Source organism: Eleutherodactylus coqui, chromosome 3 (assembly GCF_035609145.1).
Source record: "Eleutherodactylus coqui strain aEleCoq1 chromosome 3, aEleCoq1.hap1, whole genome shotgun sequence".
NCBI classification, from domain to species: Eukaryota; Metazoa; Chordata; class Amphibia; order Anura; family Eleutherodactylidae; genus Eleutherodactylus; species Eleutherodactylus coqui.
In genome coordinates this window covers 72,164,125-72,188,779 of record NC_089839.1, presented here as the reverse complement: position 1 = coordinate 72,188,779, position 24,655 = coordinate 72,164,125, and the positions used below count along the sequence as shown (strand labels likewise).

Here is a 24,655-nt window from a genome sequence, read left to right as displayed (position 1 = left end):
CCTCAACTATCTCTGATGGTCCCATTACACTGAGTGGAGCAGAAGTGTGTATGTGTATCCTCCACTCCCCACATTCGGGGCTCAAATCCTGGGATTGGTGGGGGTCCTAGCGATTGGACCCCCAACACTCAGCAAGTTATACCTTATCCACAGAATAGGGGATAACTTGTGGTAGGAATAACCCTTTAACACAGTCGTAAAACATTTAGGGATGTGTCCACTAGATGGCTGTTTTCTAGGTCCTCTGCCCAACTCGCTATGATTAAACAGGTCTCTTGCTCTCCCTTACTGACTGCAATATACTGAATATGCTTGCAGGAGTCCCAATTGACATTTTAACACATAACATGTAAGCAACCCTACTTATTTGATTGCCTAAACAACTGCGTCTAAGAAGTAGAATAGGACTCTTGCCAGGCGTAAGTAGCACAACCTGAGACATTCTTGTGAAATGTCTAAAATAAGATATAATAACTAGCATTGTTTAGAGGACTGATACCCCCAGTGCTTATTTCATAAGATCATAGTGGGTGATAGGTGCTCTTTAACAGGACATGAAGTCAGCCCAGTCCCTGCAATGAGAAGCAGAGTCGAACCCCCAGTGCATTAATATATTCATATACAGTAAAGACAAGACAGACTGTGAACATTCTTATTTTAAGCTGAATGCCAGAGTTTAATACATATAATCAGTCACAAGGAGTGTTACTGCCGTCTTCCTCAGAAAAGGTCAGATAACCTGCATGGAAAAGCAAATGTAGTGATTAAAATCACATTTCATAATTCTTTTTCATATTAATTAGGCTCATTGATATGGAAGAAAACTTACTATGAATGGGCCCAGGTTTATGAATATGAATTTAAAACCTGAAGACTTCTGGATTTTTTCCCAGCAAAGGTTAATAATAAATTCATGTGGACACGTGAAATAATGCCGCCTTTTATTTTTACTAAAATTAGTCTTTGTATAAGAGAAAGATTCGAGGTGAAAATAACCGATTCTGTGTTTTTGGCTGTAACGTTCCAGTCTCCTATTTACTGAGGTATTAAACAGGGTCTCTTGTGTTACTCAGACAGAAAACACTGTTTCGCAGGCGAACGGTCTCGATCTTTTAAACACGATCTGTCAGCTCTCCTGACATGTCTCATTTGGTAAATACTTGTATTCCCCATCAAACAACAATGCTGGAGCCTCTTTTCTTAGAACTCTGCACTGTGCTATTCTTCTGTTATTCCTCCTATTTATAAATAGACAATTGGGTGTTACCCTTCCCTTTCAAAGGGGTGTGTCTAGTAAGTTTGAACAGCGCTGATTGGACAATGGATCAAAAAGGGTATCTTTTCTCCTTGAGGGGAGCACCTAGTAGGTGTGAGGAGACTTAAAAAGCCCATGTATGCTGCTCTGGGGAATATGCATATAGAAAATGGACCAATATCTCCACAGTGCCACCTATAGGTGGCTCCTCATCAGTGTGCAGCAGGTATCCCAGTCATTTTTACAAGGCTTGTTTAAAAAGTCTGACATTGACTGGCAGGAATGCTATCTTCCAATAGGTGGCGCTGCAGAAGTATTGTTCGATCTTCCCATTTGCATGATTGGCAGATAGGTGTGATCAGTTTGGGATGTGCCATTGTGCAATGTATTCCTAAAATTAAGGGGAATAACAGAGGAGCGTCAAAATAGTTATAAGAAAAAATGCTCCAGAATTGTTATGGGGGATACAATTATTTACAAATACAGACACGTTAGGAGAGCTGATGGGTCTTCTCTGAACGGAATTTGTCTCTGACACAATAGCAGATTTGGGATCGTGTGCTGTCCATGTTAATCCATGGAGAGCATATAGCCTATGAGACTATACCACGGACGTTTTTGCACAAAGACCCATGGTCCACATGAAAAGCAAAACCTCATTGTATGTTTTATTCCGATCTGTCTCACGGATGAGAAATATGACTTGGCAGAGTGCAAAGCCCGTCTCTATTGGACATCACACTGATGAATGTCTGGGTGCTGTCTGCTGCGATTGGTGCCTGAGTTTTTCAGCTGTCACTCACATTACAGCTAGTGTGCCCCTAGACTTCTACTGAGATCTCTGAGGGTAGCATAATTTAGTGAGGAGCACGCTGAATACAGTTATATGTCTATCATGTATCTGAAGTCATTTGTAAGTTTCTAACCCACATAGGACTAAAGAGTGCACCTCGATATTCATGAGCTGCAGGCCACTGATTGACAGCTTACTCCCTATACACAATAATAGGGAGATCATTTTCAATCAGTGGCTGAAGGGCTGGGCTAGCCCGTAACTCATGAATATCGATGACCGTTTCCTGTAGGCCTCTGTGTCCTGCTATTGATAAAATGAAAGTCCCTAAAAAAACTACGCTGGCTTGCCTATTGCTACGTAAAATTGGTGACAGGTTTCTTTTTATACTTTAATACTATTTGTAGCTTATATGTTTTTACCCGTGGTCCAATGAGAGAGGGAAAAAAGGAAGACCAAGGCTAGAAATAAATGATAAACTTTCTCACAGTTAGATTTCTACAAGACTTTCAGGGACATACAGAAAATCCTACAGACTGTCAGAGAACACAACTTTATTTCTTACTTATCGCCTCCATTCTTGGTCTCTCTCCTCTTGTAGTTGGAAAGTGGATCATCCATTTTAACCAACTGCCTTTTAGTCAGACCTAGGATTAGGAGAGGTAGATATCCTGGGATGTACATAGAAGAACCCATTACATATGTCTTGGTTGCAATACGAGAAGAGAATTGATGAAAAGGAAGAGTGACAAAGTACTAGGGATTTTTTTGCATATTTTCTATTTGGTGTTCCTCTTACACAACATTTAAAGCAAAATGTCACTAAAGGTCATTCCAATATTTGTACATATTAACTTGTTTTTTTCACTTAAGTTAAAGTGACCATCCAGGCCTAGACAAAGACCACACCAGTTCTCTGACTACCTGATGCACTCTGTATGTATAATTAGTCTAACTACACTGTGCTATCCATGTGAGCAGTGCTAACTAGTAGGTGCAGCATGTAGAGGCTAAAGACTAGCATTACATAGTATGCATTAGGTAGTCAGCCATCTTTGTTTTATAGGCAGCACTCCAGGCTTGAACAAATAAGAAACAAAAACCCCCTAAAGAAGTAGATTCAGAAAGAATATGGACTATACGGGAAGGTCAAGTGCCCGGGTACAAGCATAGAGTTATGACTGACTCCTAGGGTGATGGCGCATGACAACATTTTCTTGGTACACCATTTTTGCAGGGGAAGAGGGGTTGCCATTGCCTTCCCCAGTCATCCTTTAACCCAGCAGTGTGGGTACTCATTTGTAAGGATGGATGGCTGGCTAAGTCAACCTTGAGGCGGCTACCTGAACCATGTGGGGATTGAACCCACAAACCTCAGGTCGTGAGCAAGCGCTTAGGACTGCATTTCTGCTACCTTAACACACTGCGCCACAAAGGAAGGTCGTATATATACACATTACTTCTTCCTGCTTAATCCATGTCCGGATTTGGCTTATAATTGCATCAAAAATGGCAGCTGTGTCTTCTGTCTTCAAAGATGGTCACAGTGCTACACGGTGTAGCTTTCATTCATGCAACTCAACTTGTCTATAAAACCCTTTTTCTCATAAAACTGTAAAATATATACAAACATTTCAAGCACATTATGTGTACAGGCATCTGTTCACATGATCTACATTCAACTTGTTCCATTTACAAAATGGCCTTCCGAGTTTAAAATTGGCTTCACATTTTCTGTTACATTCTGTCCAGTCAGACCCACGGCAACATGTGAAGAAGACTGAAGAGAAGAATGTACAGATTAGGAAGAGCAGTCCACGAAAGCCATGCCTTTCCCCCAAAATATCAAAGGTAGGTGATCTTCATTACTAGTACTCCAAGCACCAGCACATGTTGATGGTTTTTCAGCTACACTGACTAATTCCACAAACTATTTGTCGGCAGTTGTAATGGCCAACCTGCCATATATTAAGACTTGTAGCATCCTGGGTTCAGGTTGTGCTTTCGGGTAGGGAGTTAGGTTTCAATATGGGAAAGTGTTTAAATACAACCCACAGCAGAACCACTCACTTTGAGACGACCGTGGCTGAAATCATGACAAGTACGTACCAGTAATTAGATTTTTTTTATATCAGTCCAGAGTGACCTTTTTCTTAGGGACAAGAAAGCTTAAATAAATTTTTTTTTAAAAGACTCCTCTCTATCCAGTGGTTTACGGAGACTGTTATTTACGATGGTGCATAATACAAAAAACTGTCCCCAACAACATTGAGGGTTTTGTAAAAATAGCCCCAAATGATTTTTTTTTTGCCCTGCTTTGCAAAGAGAAAAGGGCTGCCAGCATTGTGAGAGATATACCAGAAGAACCTTACAATCAAAGGCTAGAGCCACATCCATAGCGATATCAAACGCCAAGCAGCTACCCCTCTCTATATTAAGAGGCAGTGTGAGTGGCTGTCTCATTGCTGTCCCTCACAGGTGTAATTCGCTCCCTCATTTGGTAGTCTGCTACCTGCATGGTGAGAGGATGCAGCCATCTGCCCTCCTTAGTCAGTATATGGCCATGTTCTGTGATTGATTTCATGTTTTTATATTTCCCCTTCTGTGACGTACTAGGATCTCCTTTATAAGCTAAATTCCGCATCACTCGCTTTCATTCATTGCTGGTAGTCACCGACATATAAATGCACTCTGAAAAAAAATTTACTAAACAAACTTCATTCAATGTATTGTCTTTCAAACAGAATTATTCAAAGAAAACAGCAGTAAACCTGTATAAGGATGAAGACGATGACAGTGATGATGAATACGTCCCATATTTTGGTACCAATAATGTGCACCATGTATCTAGCAATTTACAGAGAATCCCCCATGGGAATTCCTCCTCAGACATACCAAGTATTCATAAACCTAAGGTAAGGCTGCTCATCTCCAGTATGTACAGCGATACAAAACAGGCATGATGGGGTATAATAATTTAGAGCAATACGGCTCTGTTCACTCTAGCATTAGTTTGTTTATATGTTTTTATGGTCCGAGTAGTGTAGCATGTAGAAACGTTACTGATCTCAATGGATCACGGGTGATTAGAACAGTGTGATCCTATAACAGAACTGGAAGGTTGAGCACCATTCCTACGAAATCCTGTCCATGAAATTAGGCTTATTCACACGGACAAAAGAGATATCGGTCCGATGAACTCAGTCCAATATCACTGTCGTAAAGGAGGCGAGGAATCGCCTAAATATAGGCCATGCAGCAAGCTTTTCTCTTTGGGACTGTCAGTATGAGAGAAACCCCCCTGATGTGATTATACATATAGAAATCAATGGGTTCTTTTTATGTGCGAGTTCCATCCATATCGCAATTGAACAGAACTAGTATCAGAATCGCCCGTCTTAATCCAGGCTGACTGTGCCTCTCAATGACTGCCTTTAATTCTAGTTTTAGGACTATAGTTTTATCAGGTTCCATTCAATTTTTCCTTTCCCCATGGGGAGGTTCTAATTAAAGAACCAAAATGACAATGGGAATCAGATTATAGTATTTTCTGGCTGCTACAATGTGAGCAGCTCTTGTAGTTCCTAGACATATAGTGTAGTAATATGTCAGGTTCTCTCCTCACGGATGAAGTGTTAGTGGCGACAGTTGCAGACAGCCTATGATACCACATGTAGACTAGTAAGGAGAGTCTGTAATGTTAAATTGAGCCCTCGTGTTACCATCTGAGATGAGCTTTGAGTACAAAGACATTTAAATCCATTAAATGGTGATCTGCTCCAAACAAATGGTTGGCCACTAAAGTTATCAGCTCTTAAATACTCAAAAAAAAAACACCTAAAAAAGGTATTTATCACCACAGATTTTTCTGGCCAATGCGGCCATGCCGTTTTCGTTCTATAAGAAATAGAGGGGTATACGATCCAGAATCAGACTGCACAGGCTTGGTTTGTAGTCCGTGCCAACGGAGGAGATACACAAACCTGCATAGACAAACTGATTTTATTTAAAACTATTTGCAAAGTTGCTACATTTTCTATTTAACAAGTCATGTTGTAAATGGCAATATTGCTTTAGATTTTATGCTAGAAATATTTGATTCTGTTCTGTTTCAGAGAAGACTGAATGTGCGCCCTACTCAAGATTACAAAGTAGAAGCAGAACAAGGTCCACGGTATAAAGATCCTGACAGCGGCTTGCAGGGAAGGCAGATGTCTGCACCTGAGCCGGACGGTCACAGACAAGACATATATAAATACGGTTTAGCTGTTCCAGTACTTGCGATGATGATCTACCTTCTACTATATGTACTGTGATGAACTCTACTCAGTCTTTCTCTGTTGCTTGATATGCACCGTTTCCAACCAATTCAAAATGGCTTGTTAAGCAGTTTCAGGGTGATTGGCTGAAAATAAAATATATGCAGTTACTCGCCAATATTGGAATATACAAGCAAAGATACATTTTCAGAACATTCATTTACATTTTGGCTACAGCATAAAGTATACACAATAGAATGAGTGCGCCGCCAAGGAAGGAGGAATACGTTTTTTAAAAAGTGTGAAAATAAAAACCGTAGTACTTTACCCAGTATATATATATATATATATATATATATATATATATATATATATACACACATACACACACATATGAAAAATCGGCATTTAAAAAATAAATACATTTTGCCAGTGATGTACGCTGCTTTTGCAATTTTTTGAAGGAAAAAAGACATCTGCTCGAAAATTAGTAAGCAGGTTGGGAATCGATCCACTTAGCTAAGGGAGATTAGTCCCATTCTCATCTCATAGACGCTTCTTGTAGGGAGAGCAAGACCAATTCCATAATCCTTACTCCAGGGTTTCCCAACTCCGGTCCTCAAGGCACCCCAACAGGTCATGTTTTCAGGATTTCCTCACTATTGCACATGTGATATAATTCTTGTGAATGCCTCAGACATTGCCACAGGTGTTCTTACTATAGGATATCCTGAAAATCTGACCTGTTGGGGTGCCTTGAGGACTGGAGTTGGGAAACACTGCCTTACTCAGTGCTATACTTTGGACAAAAGTGGAGGGGGGAAAGAGGGAAAACCCAGCTTGAAAAAAAAAAAAGTCTCCACTTATTTTATTGTAAAGAAAAACCAAATAAAGCATCTTTCACAAACAGTAAGGAATACAAATCCTCACGCTGCAGAGCTCTTTTCTTCCCTGCAGTTCCTAGTGAGTTGTGACATAACGTACATTGGCTGGCAAGAAGGCGAGCCAATGTACATAACCTCACAGAAAGGAGAGGAATCAGCCTGCTGGAGGTGAAGTGACCCCCCCCCCCCCCCCCCCCCATGGACTGCAGGAGACAGGAGAAGATAGGGGGAATGAAGATATGGTAAGCAGACTAACGGGAGAAATAGGTAAGTATAGAATTTTTCTTTTTTAATGACAGAACCCTTTTAGGCTAGATCACGCATCAATTTATATTAAAAGTTTGATCCAGGCTATGGCGTGTGTACTGAAGAACAGAAGCTTGTGCTGAGCCCTATCATTCTGGAGAAGAAAACATTTGGTTTTAGTCCCATTTGCAAAGGGAGAACAGGTTTCTCTGTGTTGAGTGTTGCAGAAACCACTAAGTAGATGCACTGTTTGGAAACCCTTTTAAACTTTAGTCTATGTAGTTTTTAGACTTTACTTGAGCCCCTTTGTGTTTAATTTGTGTAGCTTGAGGTCTAAGAATGCTGAATCCTCCAATTTATGAGCGATGTTAATATGCTTTATAGCCCCCTACAGTTTATCTCAAAGCTAGTTCAGCAGGGAAAGGTCGATACAGTTGTTGACAACCTGAGCTTGTTCTAATTCAAACAGCTGTGGCTCCCGCTCTGGCAGAGCTGCAGGCTTGTTTGGCTTTAAAAGCATGTGGTAGCCACGATAGACCCAGAGCTACTGCTGTTTGAAGTGACGTCGGAAATACTGAATTTAGAGCGGCCCTATCTATACAGAGGGGAGATGGGGCAGTACAGATCGATCTGTAGTTCTGTCTTTCCCAGCGGAGTGGTGATGTGGACTTTGGTTTGACAACACCTTACATTAGGAAACCTATCCTCTGCTTACCCATCACCACAGCATCAGAGCTCTTGCATCTAATCCTCAAACTATTTGACAGATAGGTGGTGAGACATGAGTAGTAGCCATTTCTCCAGGTTGTACTAAAGCCAATAGTCTATTCACATGTAGTAGTCACACTTTAAAATGTTCATTAACGTTACCTTGGTGCAGTAAGGGCATTCTCCATATATGATGTTAAAGCTCTGTCTACTTGAGGGGAGACCATTTAACCACTGAAAAGTGGGGGGAAAAATAGAGAAAATGCAGATTAGAATTCATGTAATTAACATTTTAATAATTCTACTTCTAAGTAGTTTTGTCCACTGCTTTATGGAGAGTGTTGTCATCTGGCTATGTGCCACGGGTGCTGCAGAGTAGGGGATGTTTGAACATAACCAAGCTGATTTGCTTCCATGTGAGCCATCCTGGCCCTGATGCGTTCCTTCAGGTAAGCAGTATATTATGCAGAGTATTATGAGCCAGAACATCGAGGTTTATGAATATTTTATTCTGCTCCTTTTCATTTTTAAAATCCTCATTTTAAATAATTTTCTTTGAGTGTGCTGCTGGTATAAGAATTCCTATGTAAAACTGCCAAATAGCAAACACCTATTACTGCGTAATAGGCCGGTGTACAGTGAAAGACAAAACTCATAACTGGCCATATCCTAGATAACCCAAGTGTATGTCACAGAGCATTAATATCTGCCCACATCAGTCCCTGCCTCCAGTCTGGATCAATTACAATCTGTGTAGGTTTCTACTCTGGTAAAAACACGTTTTCCATCCATACACTGCCGCCGCCGCCCTCCTCCTCCCCCCTTTCTATATTGCAATCACTTCCATGCAGAGCAACCTCCTGTCTGACACTCATCAGGTGGCATGTTGATGCTCAGATTTTTGGTTTCACTTTCATATCAATCCCATGATGCATCAGCACAGCACTACCTGAGCAGCTAGAGACTGTACCCTCTCTGCTGCAGGGAAAACATTCCATATTCACCTAAAAAAAGCTGCAGACCTCAAGTATCCAGTCTGAAGGATACGCTGTGATCTCCTCTATTATAACTGTGTGATGGACATTTAAAAATTCTGGCAGGTAGGTGGGGGTCGGACAGTGGGTTAGTGACACTCCTTTCTGTCTCCAGTGGGTTATAGATTTATTAATAGATAAAACAACCAAATTACCACACTTCTGTAAGCCAGTGGAGACCGAAGGGAGCGTCACTGACCCACTGTCCCGCTCTACATACCCGCCAGAATTTAAATGTTCATTGAATTCTCTGTACTGACATGGCTTGACGATGCCGCCAGTCCGTGGTGGTGAAACCAGTTGCCCAGTTTTTTCTTTTAAACTGTGAAAGGATCGATATTCATCTGCTGTCTACTGGTATCAGCACTTCGCTATGTTCCAAGGTTGATCTATATTGCCCTAAACTGCAATACCACACCCAATCTATGCACAGGGGTGGCACTACATTTTGGAAGACAGCAGTCATGTTTTTGTAATCCTGGACAAGTCTATTAATATACCTCACTAGAGACCGCACACAGTGAAATCAGTGTCTGATTTGCATCGACAGCTGCCACGAATCTACATGTGCATTAGTCCCATTCAATGTGGCTAATCCACCACAGAATCGGTGCCAGAGTGCTTTTTCACACGGTTGCTGCGATTTTTGGCCGGCTGTGTTACGGCCACAGTGCAACCGAAAATCGCATGAACAAGAGGCAGCCGTGACCAAGTCACAGCTGCATCTCCCGTTTATGCACCCATTCAGACGGCTGAGTGCGAGGTGTATATGTCGCACCCAGAATACCGTCAGACCAAGGAAGAGTTTAGCATGCTGTCTGCAGTGGGCGGGGCGGGAGCTAGTCTTCTGCCCCGTCCTGCCCTCTCCCTTTACCAAGAGATGCTGCTAAACTCCCTCCCACCTCCCTTTTTCGGCAGCTCCCATAGGATGCCAGCCGGAAGATAGTTCCAGAACTATCTTTTCGGACCGGCGTAAAAATGGCCGAACAGAATGTGCACCATATGCGTATCTTTTCCATCCGGTCGTTTTTACTCACAGCGAGAATAGCCATCTGAACTGAGGCATTGGAAATAAATGCATCAGATGGGTAGCGTATATCGTCCGGACGTGAAAACGGGGCCTGTATATGCTCCTGTGAATGAAGCCAAAAAGTGAGATGTCTTTCTGCAACGTGCATTTTAAATCTGTGCCATGTGACCTATGGCACAGATTCCCATTAAAATGAACGACAGACAGAACTGATGTGGATATCTGATCAAATCCGCTGCAAATTTCGCCATGTGAACAGGGCCTTATTCTGCAGTCAGCAAAAACTTAAAGGAGGTAAGTATTATGTAAACTGCCTAACTCGTAGTAATGAAGGAACTAACACTACCGCGTCCTGCACTTATACGGCACCATTTCATGAAAACCTACTGGTGTAATTGTAGCCATGGTGTACAACTCTGGGAAAGAATGGCATTTATTTTCCACTTATCTTTCCCATGTTAAAGCACCCAAGTTCTAGGGACAAGTTCTTAGGCCGCTGCACCTTGTAGCAGACATAATTACCTCATATAAACAGGCTTGGTGAAAGGGCTGTGCACAGCGTGGATCGTCACAAACTTGATCAGGAATGGCAGAATCCAGCCGGTACGCATAGCATATTCCACAGTCCCTAGCAAAATCCTGCAGGTAGATAAAGTCAAACAAGGTAGCATATTAACAAAACAGAAGAATAAAAAAAACAGGACCGGAGACTTCCATCTACTTTAAGTCTTTTTCATATGATTTCCATCCCAGTTTCAGAAATTGAACTCCGTTCTTTTTTTTGCATAGAAGACAGACACAGAACTGGTGCCGGATGTAAAAATATAAGGGCTCCTTACGTCTACTAGCTGCTCTTCCTAAGCAGAAACTTTACCCCTTCCAACCTATGTCATAGGCCTCTAACCCAGTCATGCCAGCAACCTACTGCATACGGATGCGAGGCAAAAACCCCAAATCAGTCTTCTGTATATGGTTCTCCTTTCCTTCTGGAGAAGACCGGCTTTGGCTTACGCAAAAGATTCAGGAATCTTCTTCTGTTGGGTTGGGCATTACTAGTACAGGCGTCTGTGGCCAGGTAAACATCTGTGGAACCCTTCTGTGGCGGTATGCCAGCCCATGTTGTTGGGGAAGTTTGTGTTTGACTTCAGTGTAAAGCAATTTTTGGTGGGGGAAAAAAAATGGCATGAGACCCTTGCCTCACACTCCATGCGGCTTTTCTTTACAATTGCTTTGAGCAGTCGAAAAGCAAACACCAATTTCACAGTTACACGTTAGTTGTATAAATCAGCTATCCCAAAATAAGCAAAAAACTGAATAAACTTGTTAAAGGAAAGAAAAAAAAAAGTTTTACTGGGGCCGAACGCAACCTTCCCCAACAGCGAACAGCTGGCATACCACCTCAGAAGGGTTTCATAGATATCCACCTAGCAACAGCAGCCTGTATCAGTAACGCCCGACTCACACTAAGATTGCGGTTTCTTTTGAGTACCCCCCCGTATATTCCCATTTATTGTTACAAGGCCGATTAAAAGATCTGACATTGACTTGCAGGAATGCTGCCTTCTAATAGGTTGCACTGTAGAGATACTGTTCCATCTTCCCATTTGCATACATTTCGCAGAAGAGCATACATGGCCTTAGAAGTCTCCCCACACCTACTAGTTGCTGTCCCTATAGAGAAACACTACACCTTCCAACTGGTTTCACTTCTAAAATTGCTCTTCTAAATAAGCCTTGAAACTTCAGGTGACTTCCTACAAACGGATGTTGTATATTCTAATCCAAACAGATCAGACACTTCTCTAACCCAATTCCAGCATTTTGTGGGTTAAAGCCATTTCAATGTTCATGTGTGTATAGTTTTTCACCCAAACTACGGGTATTTATTGTTGGAGGTAGAGAGCCGTTTTCTCCTCCGCCTTCACCAGCACTTTGTGATCCTGGATCTAAGTGCTTTAAAATGAAGAGTGCTGTGGAAATTGCAGGTTTCCCAACTCCTGATAAATACCAGCAGATTTCAGAAGTGATTTTCAAGTTTGATAGATTAAGTAAATATTGAGCATTTATGGATACTGGTGGAAGAAAATGACTTGTTTCTTTTGTCCAGGTAATTATTAGTGTACTTACTACTATTCTTGTACTTTTCTTCCTGCGGCTTGTGGCCAAGTATATTACTGGCCGGGTACAGACAAGAACTGAGCTGATGTGAATAACTGGGAGGCAGGTGTGCTCCCTTGCGGCGGGTGTGGTATTGAAGTAGTGCCGGATTATTCTCTGTAGTGGGATTTTATATTACATGGTAAAAAAAAAAAAAAGGTTCCATCGTGTTTTGGCAAAAAGATCTACATTTTTGTAGGTAGGGGGAGAGATGACCAGAGGTTAGATTTTTTTTTGGACACTTATCCCCTTAACCCACCTTTAGTGGAGTAAAATGGAAAAAAACACTGCAATCCCACAAAGAAGCGACTCAGCCAATCAGTCTTCAGAGGCCATGGAAGAGTCACCGCTGAAGCCTGTGACCGACTTCTGGGTTCCGTGCAGCAGGGACAGAGATTGCAGCGCTGGATGGGGAGCTGCCTTGATAGGAGAATATTTAATTTCTCTTTATTTTAATCCTGTATTTTTTTTATGTCCTGGCAAACCCCTTTTAAGGAGTTAAGAGACTTGTTCCACAGGAAGCAGAGGAATTTGCCATCTTGCTGAACATACTGCACCAAAATCCATGTCTTACATGAAAATAGCGAAATTCTGCCGACAATTCCACATCAAAATTCACATTTTATGTGTGGATTTCTGTGCGGATTTCTATTATGACTAAAATCGCTGCATCTTACGGGACAATTTGCATCCATGTGAAGGCTCCCCGAGGCAGGAAAATAGAGTCTCTGAAAGCCAATCTATAGCGGTTCCTGGAGTTCCCAAAGAGCACATCTCAGGCTGTGGAGATGCTCAAAGTAAACAGGAGCCTCTGTAGCCGCACAGAGTCCTCCAGTGCTATGTGAAATGAAAGCAGCTGCCCATACCCACAGTCACATCACTACGTACTAGAAAAACCTGAAAAAGTAATTAAAGTTTCCATTTACTTGGAAGTTCCTAAGTTTAGCGAACCTATAATGAGGCGAGGAGTTGTTTGGTTGCACCTAATCTGCACAAATCAGTGCAACGGCCTGTCCCATAGCTTCTATGGCTTTATCTACAAAACTGTGCAATCAGACAGAAAAATAAGGCAAACTTGTTAAGAGGGTCACCAATAATTTATATGAAACTACATCTGGATAACTTACGGATTTCTCAAAATCAGATTTTGACGGGAAATCAATTTCTAAAGTATCTTTCAAGTTTTGCAGCAAACCAACCTCAGGATCCCTAAAATTGAGAACACAACATTTTATCTAATCTACAATGCAGATAACAACTTTACTGGCCAAACCTACTGAGGAAACCAAAGGCCCATTTACACAGCAAGATGATTGCTCAAAATTCGTTCAAAAGATAACTTGAACTGCAGTTGTGAGCGATCATTTAGCATAATCTGCTTATTAGTGTGCAAAAGAACCACTGAATGCAGATAACAGCTCGGAGGCCTGTTATCAGCATTCAGCTCTATTGTTCTCGAGTGGGACTGCAACTGAAAGAATACTATCAACGCTACCCGCAGAGAACTCAGTATGCAGTCTGATAAGGCACATCGCTGACTTCAGGCGGGTTTGAAGTCAGCGATGAATGAATAGTGCATGAGAAGTGCCTGATGGGCACGGGTTTACACACCATAAACTCAATGGGTGTCACACAAAGACCAATAATGCCGATTATAGAAGACTTCAGATGCTTCATACTGGCATTTTTTGTTACTTAGTTTTTAAATCGAGCAGTAGATGGATACACTTTATGAAATTTATAAAAAATAGCCCATCGGAGTGGCCATTTATCATTTATTACGCACCTAGAACCCTGCTTCCAGGAAACTGAGTCAGTATTACCTTGTTTAGGGATTCCTGGAGTCCTACTCCTTAGGTGGGTCGTGTAATCTCAATTTTGATCACATTATTTACTGGGCTTTATGTTCATCTCACAAAGTCAGTTTCTCACTCAGTATAATTCCTATGTGATGGAGCCTACCACACAAACTAGAAGCTCCTGTCGCACTGTTATAATGAAGGAGATGATAGTTCAGCTTTTGACTATATACCCTGGGTCTGTAATTTATTTAGGTGAATATAGAAGGTAATGATAATCATTGTGCTCCCAGTAGGCAGAGATGACACAGGCTCTAGCTACTTATGTGATGTGCTAATGCATCATGGGATTGATAGCACAGAAAAGTGTAAAAAAAAAAAAAAAAAAAAAAGGAATAAATCTCAACATTAAGATGGTGCCCAATATGTATCAGACAGGAGGCTGCACTGCATGAAAGTGACTGCAATATACACAGAGTTTTTTCTGGTACTTTTCTGAAACTTTCCTTATCAAATATGAAAATCTGTAATAAATGGATGAATTGATAAGTTCTCTAGCTAACAGTACAGAAGTTGGCGGTAAAAAAAAAAAAAAAAAAGAAAGACTTACCATAAATGTGCATTACTATTCAGCTTGTCTTTCAAGGGCTGTACCACTGAAAAGTATCAGAAAAGTTATTGAAGAAGCATTTTAGTAAACTACAACTTTACTTTTAAAAACAAACAAACAGAAAAAAAATAAAGAACGCAAATGGGGCACATTTACTAATTCTATCTAAAAGAAAGCAGTGCAAATTAAAGCCTCATGTCCACTGCAGTGGTATCCGTGCGTGCCCCGCAGCCATGGAGAGGGAAAGACTTGTATCTCCGGGTACAGCACTGATCTTCACTTAGATGGCCTGATCATCTTTCTTCGCCACGTCAGATTCGTTCGGGAGCGCCGGCTGACGTGTCCAGCGCATGCGCAGTGCTCTTTTTTTTGTTTTTGAATCCCCTGCTTTCCCGTGGCACCTCCACAGTGACAGCTACGGATGGGCTGTGGTGGGGGCAGCTTCAATGGAAGCCATGCCTGCAGGATCCGCCGGAAAATGTAGCATGCTGTGATTTCTTCCTGTGCGTGCGACCCGCAAGCCGGAGGAGGGGAAAAAAACAAAACAAACAAAAAAAAACACATCCGCATGCATCCCTCCCCTCGGGGCAACTAGAGCTATGACTCTCCCATGCGGGGGCCACGCGCGGATTTTATAATTAAAACCCGCCCGCGGACATTAGGCCTCAGTCTGACAGTCTTAAAATCTGCCATTTTCATCACAGCGACTCATGCTGGATTTGAATTTTCATAAAGTTCATAACATCTACTAGTTGGCTTAGTTTACACTAAAAACCACCAAAAATTTGCTGCAATTTAAGACTACACCCCATTTTCACAAAGCCACACACCTTTTCATACAGGTTGGAAAAAAAAGTGTCCAAAAGGGTCTAAAAACACACCATAAATATGGCACAAACACATGAAATAGATCGTTTTCTGGCACAATTTGTGCAAGAAAACTGTCAAATTTTGACTAGGAAATCTGCCCCAAAAAGGTTTTCTTTGTATATCTGACATACAAACCATGGTCTGCTCCAAGGAAATAGGATTCTGGAAGCATTGTAGGATGTCTTGGATCTACATCAATTGTAATGGACACGTTGTTACCTGCAAGAGTAAAATACACTGTATGTAACATGAACACGTAATCCTCTACATAACCAATCTCATAAACACTCCTTGACGCACAATGCCTTACATGTATGGTGATCATACATGCCATCAGCGTAGAAGCCTGACAGTGTATGTAGGGGGCTCACTGTCAGCCAATCGGTATGCTACAATGACCCGAGCAGCCAGAGTCTAAGAAAAGCCGCCAAAGTCAGACCATGGGCTGTTTTTCAATACATTTACTAGTTCACCATAATTACAGTACATCTGGCAGCACACAATCAGACAAATCTATAGAATGTTTACTTGTAAATTTTCTACACAAAAAAAAACCTTACAAACAAATCCTTTTTGTATGTAAATTCTTATAAATAAAAAGGAGGGTGTATTAAGGGCCATTTACCCTGAACGAATGTCAGGCAAACGATGCCCAACACTCGTCCCCGCATGTACTCGCTCATTACACAGGAGCAAGTATCGCTAGCTCGCTTACCAGGGGGCTGGAGATTTCTCTCCCCGCTCCTCCCCATTCACTTTAAGCAGCTTAAAATCCTAAATGCTGATCGTTCAGTGTAAACAGCAGCCGCTCAGTACTAAACGGCCGCTGCTTAAAGTGAATAGAGAGGGAAGGGGGGGAAGAAATCTCCTCCAGCCATCCCGGCCCCCTGTTGGCCACTCTGAGCGAGCCAGCGATACTCGCTCCTGTCTAACAGCACGGGAGCGAGTATATGCGGGGACAAGTGCCGGGCATCGTTTGCCTGACACTCAGCCAGGGTAAATGGTCCTTTATTCTGGATTAAATATAACACATGGTAATTACTCACCGATGGCTATTCTTCTCATGGTAGCACTACGTGTTGGCTTTTCTGGTTCGAGTACCCATGTTTTTGTGTCAATTTCATCTAACATATCCCAAAAGCTTTTTAGTGACTCCAAGGTAGACAAGACTTGGCTGTATATATCTTGTATGTTACTCTGCTCCAAACGAGATTTTAATACACACAAATAAAAAAAAAAGTTTTTTTTTAAAAACACACTATAAAGTAAGAATGATTGTTAATTATGATCAGAAATAAACATTAGAGAATTGTAAAGAATAGATGCGCCCTTTGTCATAAACGTGACAGTCACACCTTTTAGTAGCAAAAGTCAAATGTTTGTAGTCCAATTTTACTGTGCAGAATAAGTAAGGTAAACCTGGTGTTACGATGAAATGGTCAACAAAGCATGTTAAGCCCCACCCTCCGCTGTAAGCCAGCCCTAAATGGAAGGGATCCGCGGTCAACACTACCTCTCTGTAAACATTTGTAAGTCTATTTGCTTCAGGAGTAGCAGAAAATCCTGTGGACTGATGAACACTGGGGAGAACGTCTCCTATTCATCATTAATTTTAGGTGTTAAGAGGGTATCCAGAGAAGCATACTTACCCAAATTCATTGCGTGTCTGCCAATGCCGAACCTCCACTTCAACCCAGATTTCGACACTGGAGGGTGAACTGGCTTATTTATTGAAATGTACAACAGCGTGCCTGTGATGTCGTCAACAACCCCCGAGACACATACAATACAATGTGACCTGAAATAGGGCCAAAGGGCAACATTCTGGCACCCCAACAGAATCCAGATAACCTCTTTAAGGTACTCAGACACATTAGATAGCTGCAGGTTAAACTCCTGTTAGTGGGAGTTAGAAGAGGGAGGTTTTGGCCACACATACTCGGCTGAGCGGGCACATGCCTTATGTGTGATCAGGTGAGAAAGCAGCTGCCAGACACCCCTGGCAGCAGCTTATTTCCCACAGACAGATGAAATCCAACTGTCTGATCCTTTTTCTACTCAACATCCATCATCAAGGGAGACTCGGTAGGCTGCAATATACATCAGCTGATTGGCCAGTCCTGCCAATATTAGACAGGCTTGGCCAATCTATATAACATCTTATATTCGCCATAATGCAGCAGAGTTAAGATTGAGTTTTTCCAATTAGTGGATTATTAGTTTAACCATTTACATGCAGATATCTTGCCACAATTAGCGTAAATATTGATTACAGCTTACAGGTTGAACACAAACCCTATATTTTGTAAAAATGCAGTCACTACTGTTTGCACCAATTATCACTGTGGCCTCACATTTTCAGGCCTGTTGGCGAGTTCATCATTGGCTCAAGCAGGTCTTATCAGTGAGCGCAAACACTAAAGGAAGTGAAAGGAAACTTCAGATTTGCTTTGGTGTCATGGAGCTAGATGTCACAGAAGGGGAAATCTAAAAACAATCACAGATGGCCATATACTTACTGACTAAGGAGTGCATACAGCTGCATCCTCTCATCATGCAGGTAGCTGACTACCAAATGGGGGAGCCAATTACACCTGTGAGGGACACCGATGAGACAGCCACTCACACTGCCTCTTAATATAGAGGGAGGTAGCTGCTTGGTGTATAATCCTACACAGGGTGGATACAAAGTGGCAGACCTTCTGATACATGTAGTGCACCATTCAACCAGCAACCTATTAATGATGCCATAATAGTTCGGCGGGTTGCCCTGCACCTCAAAAAGTGAACCACATGTGGTACTGCCTCCCGTTTTAAAGCCACACTGATGGTGAATAGATAAATCCAAGGCATTAGTTGGATTTTGGCCAAGATACATCAGTTCACTAACCGCGTCAAGGTTCCTTGCTTGTAGTAAGTCCCTATACTACTATAAATACATCACAGAAGGAGAAACGTAAAAACATAAAAACAATCACAGAAAATGGCCATACACTTACTGACTAAGGAGGGCATATAGTTGCATCCTCTCATCATGCAGGTAGCAGACTACCAAATGAGGGTGCCAATAACGCCTGTGAGGGACACCGATGAAACAGCCACTCACACAGCCTCTTAATATAGAGGGGGGTAGCTGCTTGGTGTATACTCCCACACAGAGTGGATACAAAGTGGCAGACCTACTGATACATGTGGTGCCCCATGCAGACCAGCATCTGCCCTCCTTAGTCAGTAAGTATATGGCCATTTTCTGTGATTGTTTTTATATTTCCCCTTCTGTGACATACTTATAGTAGTATAGGGACTCACTACAGGCAAGGAATCTTGACGCTGTTAGTGAGCTGATGTATCTTGGCCAAAATTCAACTAATGCCTTGCATTTATTATCTATTATTCACATGCAGTGTGGCTTTAAAACGCCAGGGGGAGCCCAAGGTGGCAGTACCAGTGTGGTTCACTTTTTAAGGTGCAGGGCAACCCGCCAAACTATTATGGCGTCATTAATAGGTTGCTGGTCTGCATGGTGCACTACATGTATTAGTAGGTCTGCCACTTTGTATCCACCCTGTGTAGGATTATACACCAAGCAGCTACCTCCCTCTATATTAAGAGGCAGTGTGAGTGGCTGTTTCATCGGTGTCCCTCACAGGTGTAATTAGCTCCCTCATTTGGTAGTCTGCTACCTGCATGTTGAGAGGATGCAGCTATATGCAGTCCTTAGTCAGTAAGTATATGGCCATTGTCCGAGATTGTTTTTAGGTGTCACGGAACTGCTTTACTATAAGGAGCACTTGTAACAAAATCTGAACAAGTACCTGCGTAAAACATGCAACAGTTATTACTTTTTTTTTTTACACTTAATACCTGAAAGGATAGGATAATGTCAGTCACTTAACCACCATAAAAGCACTCATCGTAAGTGCCAGTATTTCCATTTTTTTTATAATTTTTCGCACATCCCTGGAATGTGATCTTACGTGCTTGAGGACACTTAAAATTAATAGTGTAATTTTCATATGTCTGCAAAAGTTGCTTTTCATTTCTTTACCTTTTCTTTACCGCCGACATAAATTTGCTTATAATCACTTTTATTTCTATTCTATTGAATACATTAAAAGCAACAAAAAAGGAAAAATCCATTTGCAGCAGGTTTTCTGTGAACCCAGACCAACACACAAGAGGCTTGGTACAGCTATACAAATAAAGGCTTTAAAAAAATAACTCCCTTACAGATGGCTCCTAAAATGTCATACTGGTCACAGTGTATGGTCTGTAATCTAATGAAGTGTAATATTAGACAAAAGCAATACAAAAACACAAGGCTATGTTTAACAGAATTTATGGCACATACAAATAGAGTGGGTCACATTATTTGGCTTCCTTAACTTCTTCCCACACCTGGAAAGCATGTTCTGGGTGCATGGTTTACAACAATGCAATATAATGCAATAGAGAAGTGCTGCAGTGTATGGTATAAGTGATCAAACAATGAAGGGGACTATAAAAAAAAAAGTTAAAATTGGGGGAAAAAAAAAAAAAAGGAAGGAAACAACCCATTTTCCCACACTTCCATTAAAAAAAAAATCATCAAGCAAAGCAAATAAATAAAAAAAGTCAAAAAGTGGTGGGTACGCCAAATGGTACCAATAGAAACCACAGGATGTCCTGCAAAAAATAAAACGGGTCCCACACAGCTATAAACAGGAAAAAAAAAAAAAGTTATGATGGTCAGAAAATGGCAGCAGGAAATAGAATGTCTTTTAAAAAAAGCTATCTTTCAAAAGTAGTACAGCAACAAAAGAAAAAATTTGATATTGTAATCGTACGAACCCGCAGACTACAGTTATGTCATTTTTGCTGCAGTGTGTGATTTTCTGCTTGCGGGGGAAAAATCGCGGCAAGCTGCGATTTTGTGCAGGCTACGCACGGCCAGCTTCTGAAGTCAATGAAAGCAGTCCGTCCCACGGCCATTCTGCATTCATCATTGCCGAATGGTTACCGTGTCCTCTGTACTGGGCATGTTCGCCGGTCAGCACATCAGCAGCAGAGGAAAAGACGGTGGTGAGGTACGCTGGCGTTACCGGACGGGCAGCGGGTCGAACGCCGCTGTGGGAATCCCACATGCGGGGTCTGACCCACCCGTGTGCAGGCGGCCTTACAGAGGTTACAATTGGCACATGGAAGGGACATCAGAAGACATTGGAAGGGGACAAAGCAAGTCAAGGGGCCTGGAGGAAAGAGTAGGAGACGTTACTTTCCAACATCTATGCCTTATTTCAAGAAGCTATTCTGCTACAGATGAGCTTTACTTTAATGTTATGTTGTTACACATTCCCCAGTGTGCGCAGATAGGAGGGCGTGCAGAGAGAACTTCTCCCGACACAGCTGTGCTTGTCCAAAACTTTTCCTTCAGCTCAAGCGCAGTCTGAGATAATCAGTAGGGAAAGGGGATGGTAACGTAATTGGTAGTTCTCTTTGGTTAGCATGGGACCCACTGGGGCAGATTTAATATTGTGTATGGTCACAATATATGGTCCGTGGTCTAATAAAGTGTAATATTACACAAGAGCAAACAGTCAACACAAAACGCAAACCAAGCCAGACCGCGGCCTTACATGCTGCGCGCCACGTTTATGACGGGATTTAGACAAACCTGCCGCACCACGAAGAGGGTGTGGGTTAAATGACCGTGTGCCTAACTTTTGGCGGAAAGCGAAAACTAACTAACAAGGGATACAAAGTTGGTCATTCAGTATGAGCCAGAAGTCTGGTACATGCGCAGTAGAGTTTTATTTATTTATGTATTTTTTAACTCCTGCTTTCTTGCAGAATGTTGATTGCGGACGGGCGGTGGATCGGACGGCTTCCCTTGACTTCAACGGAAGCCGTTCCTGCGGGGGACTGGGGGAATTCCTGGGGGAATTGGAGCATGCTGTGATTGATTTTTGCACCCAAAAGGCCCACAAATCAAATCTACATGCTTTAATTCAGTTGCAGACAACCATGTTTCACTGGCGGCGGCTTGACCTGCGAATCACCACAATTCAAATCCGCCCGTGGACATTGGGCCTCAGTTAGACAAGTGCAGCATTCCCCATAGACGCATCATACCAATCCTCAAATATAGAGGTGAGGATGTGGGCTTATTTATATCAGAATGTCTATTGCCTGTTCGTAAGCAAAAACACAAACTGCGCACAACCCAAGTCCTGTTCGCACGTGTTTTTCCATCTCACACCATCTGTGCAAAAGGAAAATTACCCGTGTAAATAAAGCCATAAGAAGGGGTGTTACACTTTTGCGCAAGTTCTGTGTTGCACAAAAGCACATAACTCGCAGAATTTTCTTGCCCGTGTACATAAGGCCGGTGTCACATAGCTGAGAATCTTGCGTGAGTTTGGTTGTGTTGCGAGAGGCACAACCTGCGCGAATATGAACTCCATTCTTTTGACTGCAGTCATTATATATATAGGCAAGCGCAATATCGGGCAGATTTTCTCATATTTGCTCGCATGTAGGTAGCCTGGCTCTAAACAGCAGACTGACCCTTAGACCAGGAAAAACGTAATGTAAAGAGTCAGAATGGAATGGCACCCAGGTGAAACCCGGGTAACATTTGTACAGCCTTTTACGCCAGATTCTGGACTAAAAAAAGGCTAATTTTTGCTAAAGTGTTCAATAGCGCAAAAATGTGTGATTTTTCAGCATTGCGTCTGCCTCTCTACCTTTGTTAAAAAAAGTGGGCGGGTCTTTTGGTTTGAGAGGGACCGTGGCCACTCCAGAATGACAGATGTATAACTGACATCAGAAACTGGCATTAATTATGCCAGAAACCTATGTCAGTTTGGACGCGGCATACAATTTTGTGTAAACGCACGAAGGTGCCAAGGTGTGCCTATTAAATAAAGAGGCCTGCACTAGCTGCATCGTGTGCCAGGAAAAAGAATATTGTACAAAGATTGTCGTTGGAAATGCCAGGCTTAGTAAAGCGGAGTGCGTATTCGGTATCAAAAATGACGCAAAGTAAAAGTTGATTGCTAAAGCCAAACAGGTAGTAAAGTATGATTGTCTGCTATCGGCATACCCTATATATGTGCATATTCGGGGGATTTCATCGACAGCTATGTTTATATTTATCAGGCATCACAAAGTGAAATTTTGCACAAAAATGTGTTAGATAGTCTTAATTCCCATCAGGAAATCCTGTATGATGACTAACTTTTGGATATTAAATGTAATATATATATAATATATATATTATATATAAATTCCAGCGTTAAATAAATGACAGAGTGTCAGATGTGCCATTTCAGATCTATAACTTAATTTCAAAAGTCTTTAAAAAAAAAAAGCTGCCTTTTCAATTCCACTACCAACACACAAAAGGTGATTTTCTTTTTTCCTTTCTTTCTCTTTATTCACAGTGGAAAAAAAAATGTAAAAAGCTGAAAATGACACTCCTTTAAGCACAGCCATCCTCTGACACATTCATTTCAATGAATAATCATAGCTCGTACAATGTCGCATTAATGATGGCAAAGGGATAGTGTCATTTACAACAATCCTCTTTTCAGGCCTTCATACTTTAGGGCATCTTGGGTTGCACAGCCCCATTAGTCATTTTCAGTCCACATATGTATCCCAGTGATGCATGGTCAGAAGGTTTGGGCAATTATTCTTTACGGGGCCACTAAATATTGTCTGCACTCGGGCTTTTGCATGGCAAAAAAAAACTAAACTACAAAACATTTAATGAATAACAAATTATCCTGTTAATTAAAATAAAATCTACAACTCAAATAAATGAATGCTTTAAAAAAAAACAAAAAAAACTTGTCATTGAGAAGCACTTTGCATTTATTTGACTTGCAGGGAACAGAAGCAGCGGCAGCATCGCCCTTGGTGCTGATTTCTTACCACTCTAAATGTCTCCTCTGAGCCAGAATCCACTCGCTGTTTGTGATCCCGCTGTGAGACACCTGCACTGGCTAGTAGACTTGTCATGACGCACAAAACCCTACCATCTTCAGCTTGACATTGTGCAAGTTATAATTATTCATCCAAATGAATATGTCACTGCACCAGCGGCAGACCTCTCATCAGAGCAAAAGAAAAATACATCAAAACATTATCAACCCAGCAGGAAGACAGGGGCCATAAGGAAAATTACCCATTTTTAATATGGATGCCAGAAACGGCAGCTAGGTTTTTTTTTTCTTCTTCCCTTCAGAAAAAAAAAAAAGAAGAAGAATCTTCCAAGTTTTGGAGTCCGGTAGCGTTAATCTTGCGATGGATGAACAGAACAAAAATCGATTGTTTCATTTTTCTTCTTTTTTTACGTTTTGGAAAGTATCTTTCTATAAGCGATGTTGGAAAAGACGATCTGCCGGATGTAGCCCGTGTACATCGTGATGGGTAGGGCAGCAACGCAGTGTTCGCTTATGTGAGGTATACATCACTGCTTACAAAGGAGGTTTTGGGAACACTTTTTTTTTAATAAAAAGGTGACTAAATAGTTAGGAGAGTGACAAAAACATTTACATCTTATTAGAGGTTTAATAAGTGTTTACCGCAATTGGTCAAGTAATGCAGTCTAGTGTAGACAAGATCCACCATAGCACTTCTAGTGGACTGTGCTAGGGTTGCCCTCATTTTATATAGCTGTGGGTACTATTTCTGGAACCCCCTACAGATTAAAATGAAAGTGGTTTTTCCATGCACAATGGCGGTCCTGGGCAACCTTTGGTGGGCAGGGAATTGGTTCCCATTCACTTAAATACAGCTAGTCTGCAGTACCCTGCACAGCCTCCAGGGAGCCGCTATGCAGGGAAAGGTTAAAGAGGCTGCAGCACTGAATCTCTCTCAGGATCGGTGAGGGTCTCAGGGGTCGGAGTCCTACCAATAGTCCCCCTTCACACAAGTGTACGTGTGCCTCAGCCCAACCTTTTTGCACACAGAATGAGGCCTTTTTGCGCACCTAGCTGTGTTTCTTACTGTACTTTTTCCGCCC

At 41.8% G+C, this 24,655-nt stretch overlaps 2 protein-coding genes across 2 annotated transcripts in view; one reads left to right on the top strand and one right to left on the bottom strand.

The window, feature by feature from the left end:
• VRK2 (VRK serine/threonine kinase 2) overlaps positions 1–6,485 on the top strand; it is a 107,045-nt gene extending 100,560 nt beyond the window's left edge. Inside the window, exons 12-14 of the mRNA XM_066595742.1 lie at positions 3,801–3,899; positions 4,793–4,963; positions 6,164–6,485. Of these exons, the coding sequence (XP_066451839.1) occupies positions 3,801–3,899; positions 4,793–4,963; positions 6,164–6,364 (471 nt within the window). The 3' untranslated portion in view covers positions 6,365–6,485. The remainder of the gene's footprint in view (positions 1–3,800; positions 3,900–4,792; positions 4,964–6,163) is intronic.
• FANCL (FA complementation group L) overlaps positions 6,315–24,655 on the bottom strand; it is a 58,736-nt gene continuing 40,395 nt past the window's right edge. Inside the window, exons 8-14 of the mRNA XM_066595743.1 lie at positions 16,692–16,842; positions 15,781–15,864; positions 14,776–14,821; positions 13,494–13,575; positions 10,732–10,848; positions 8,308–8,379; positions 6,315–6,453 (exon numbers count right to left, since the gene is read on the bottom strand). Of these exons, the coding sequence (XP_066451840.1) occupies positions 6,418–6,453; positions 8,308–8,379; positions 10,732–10,848; positions 13,494–13,575; positions 14,776–14,821; positions 15,781–15,864; positions 16,692–16,842 (588 nt within the window). The 3' untranslated portion in view covers positions 6,315–6,417. The remainder of the gene's footprint in view (positions 6,454–8,307; positions 8,380–10,731; positions 10,849–13,493; positions 13,576–14,775; positions 14,822–15,780; positions 15,865–16,691; positions 16,843–24,655) is intronic.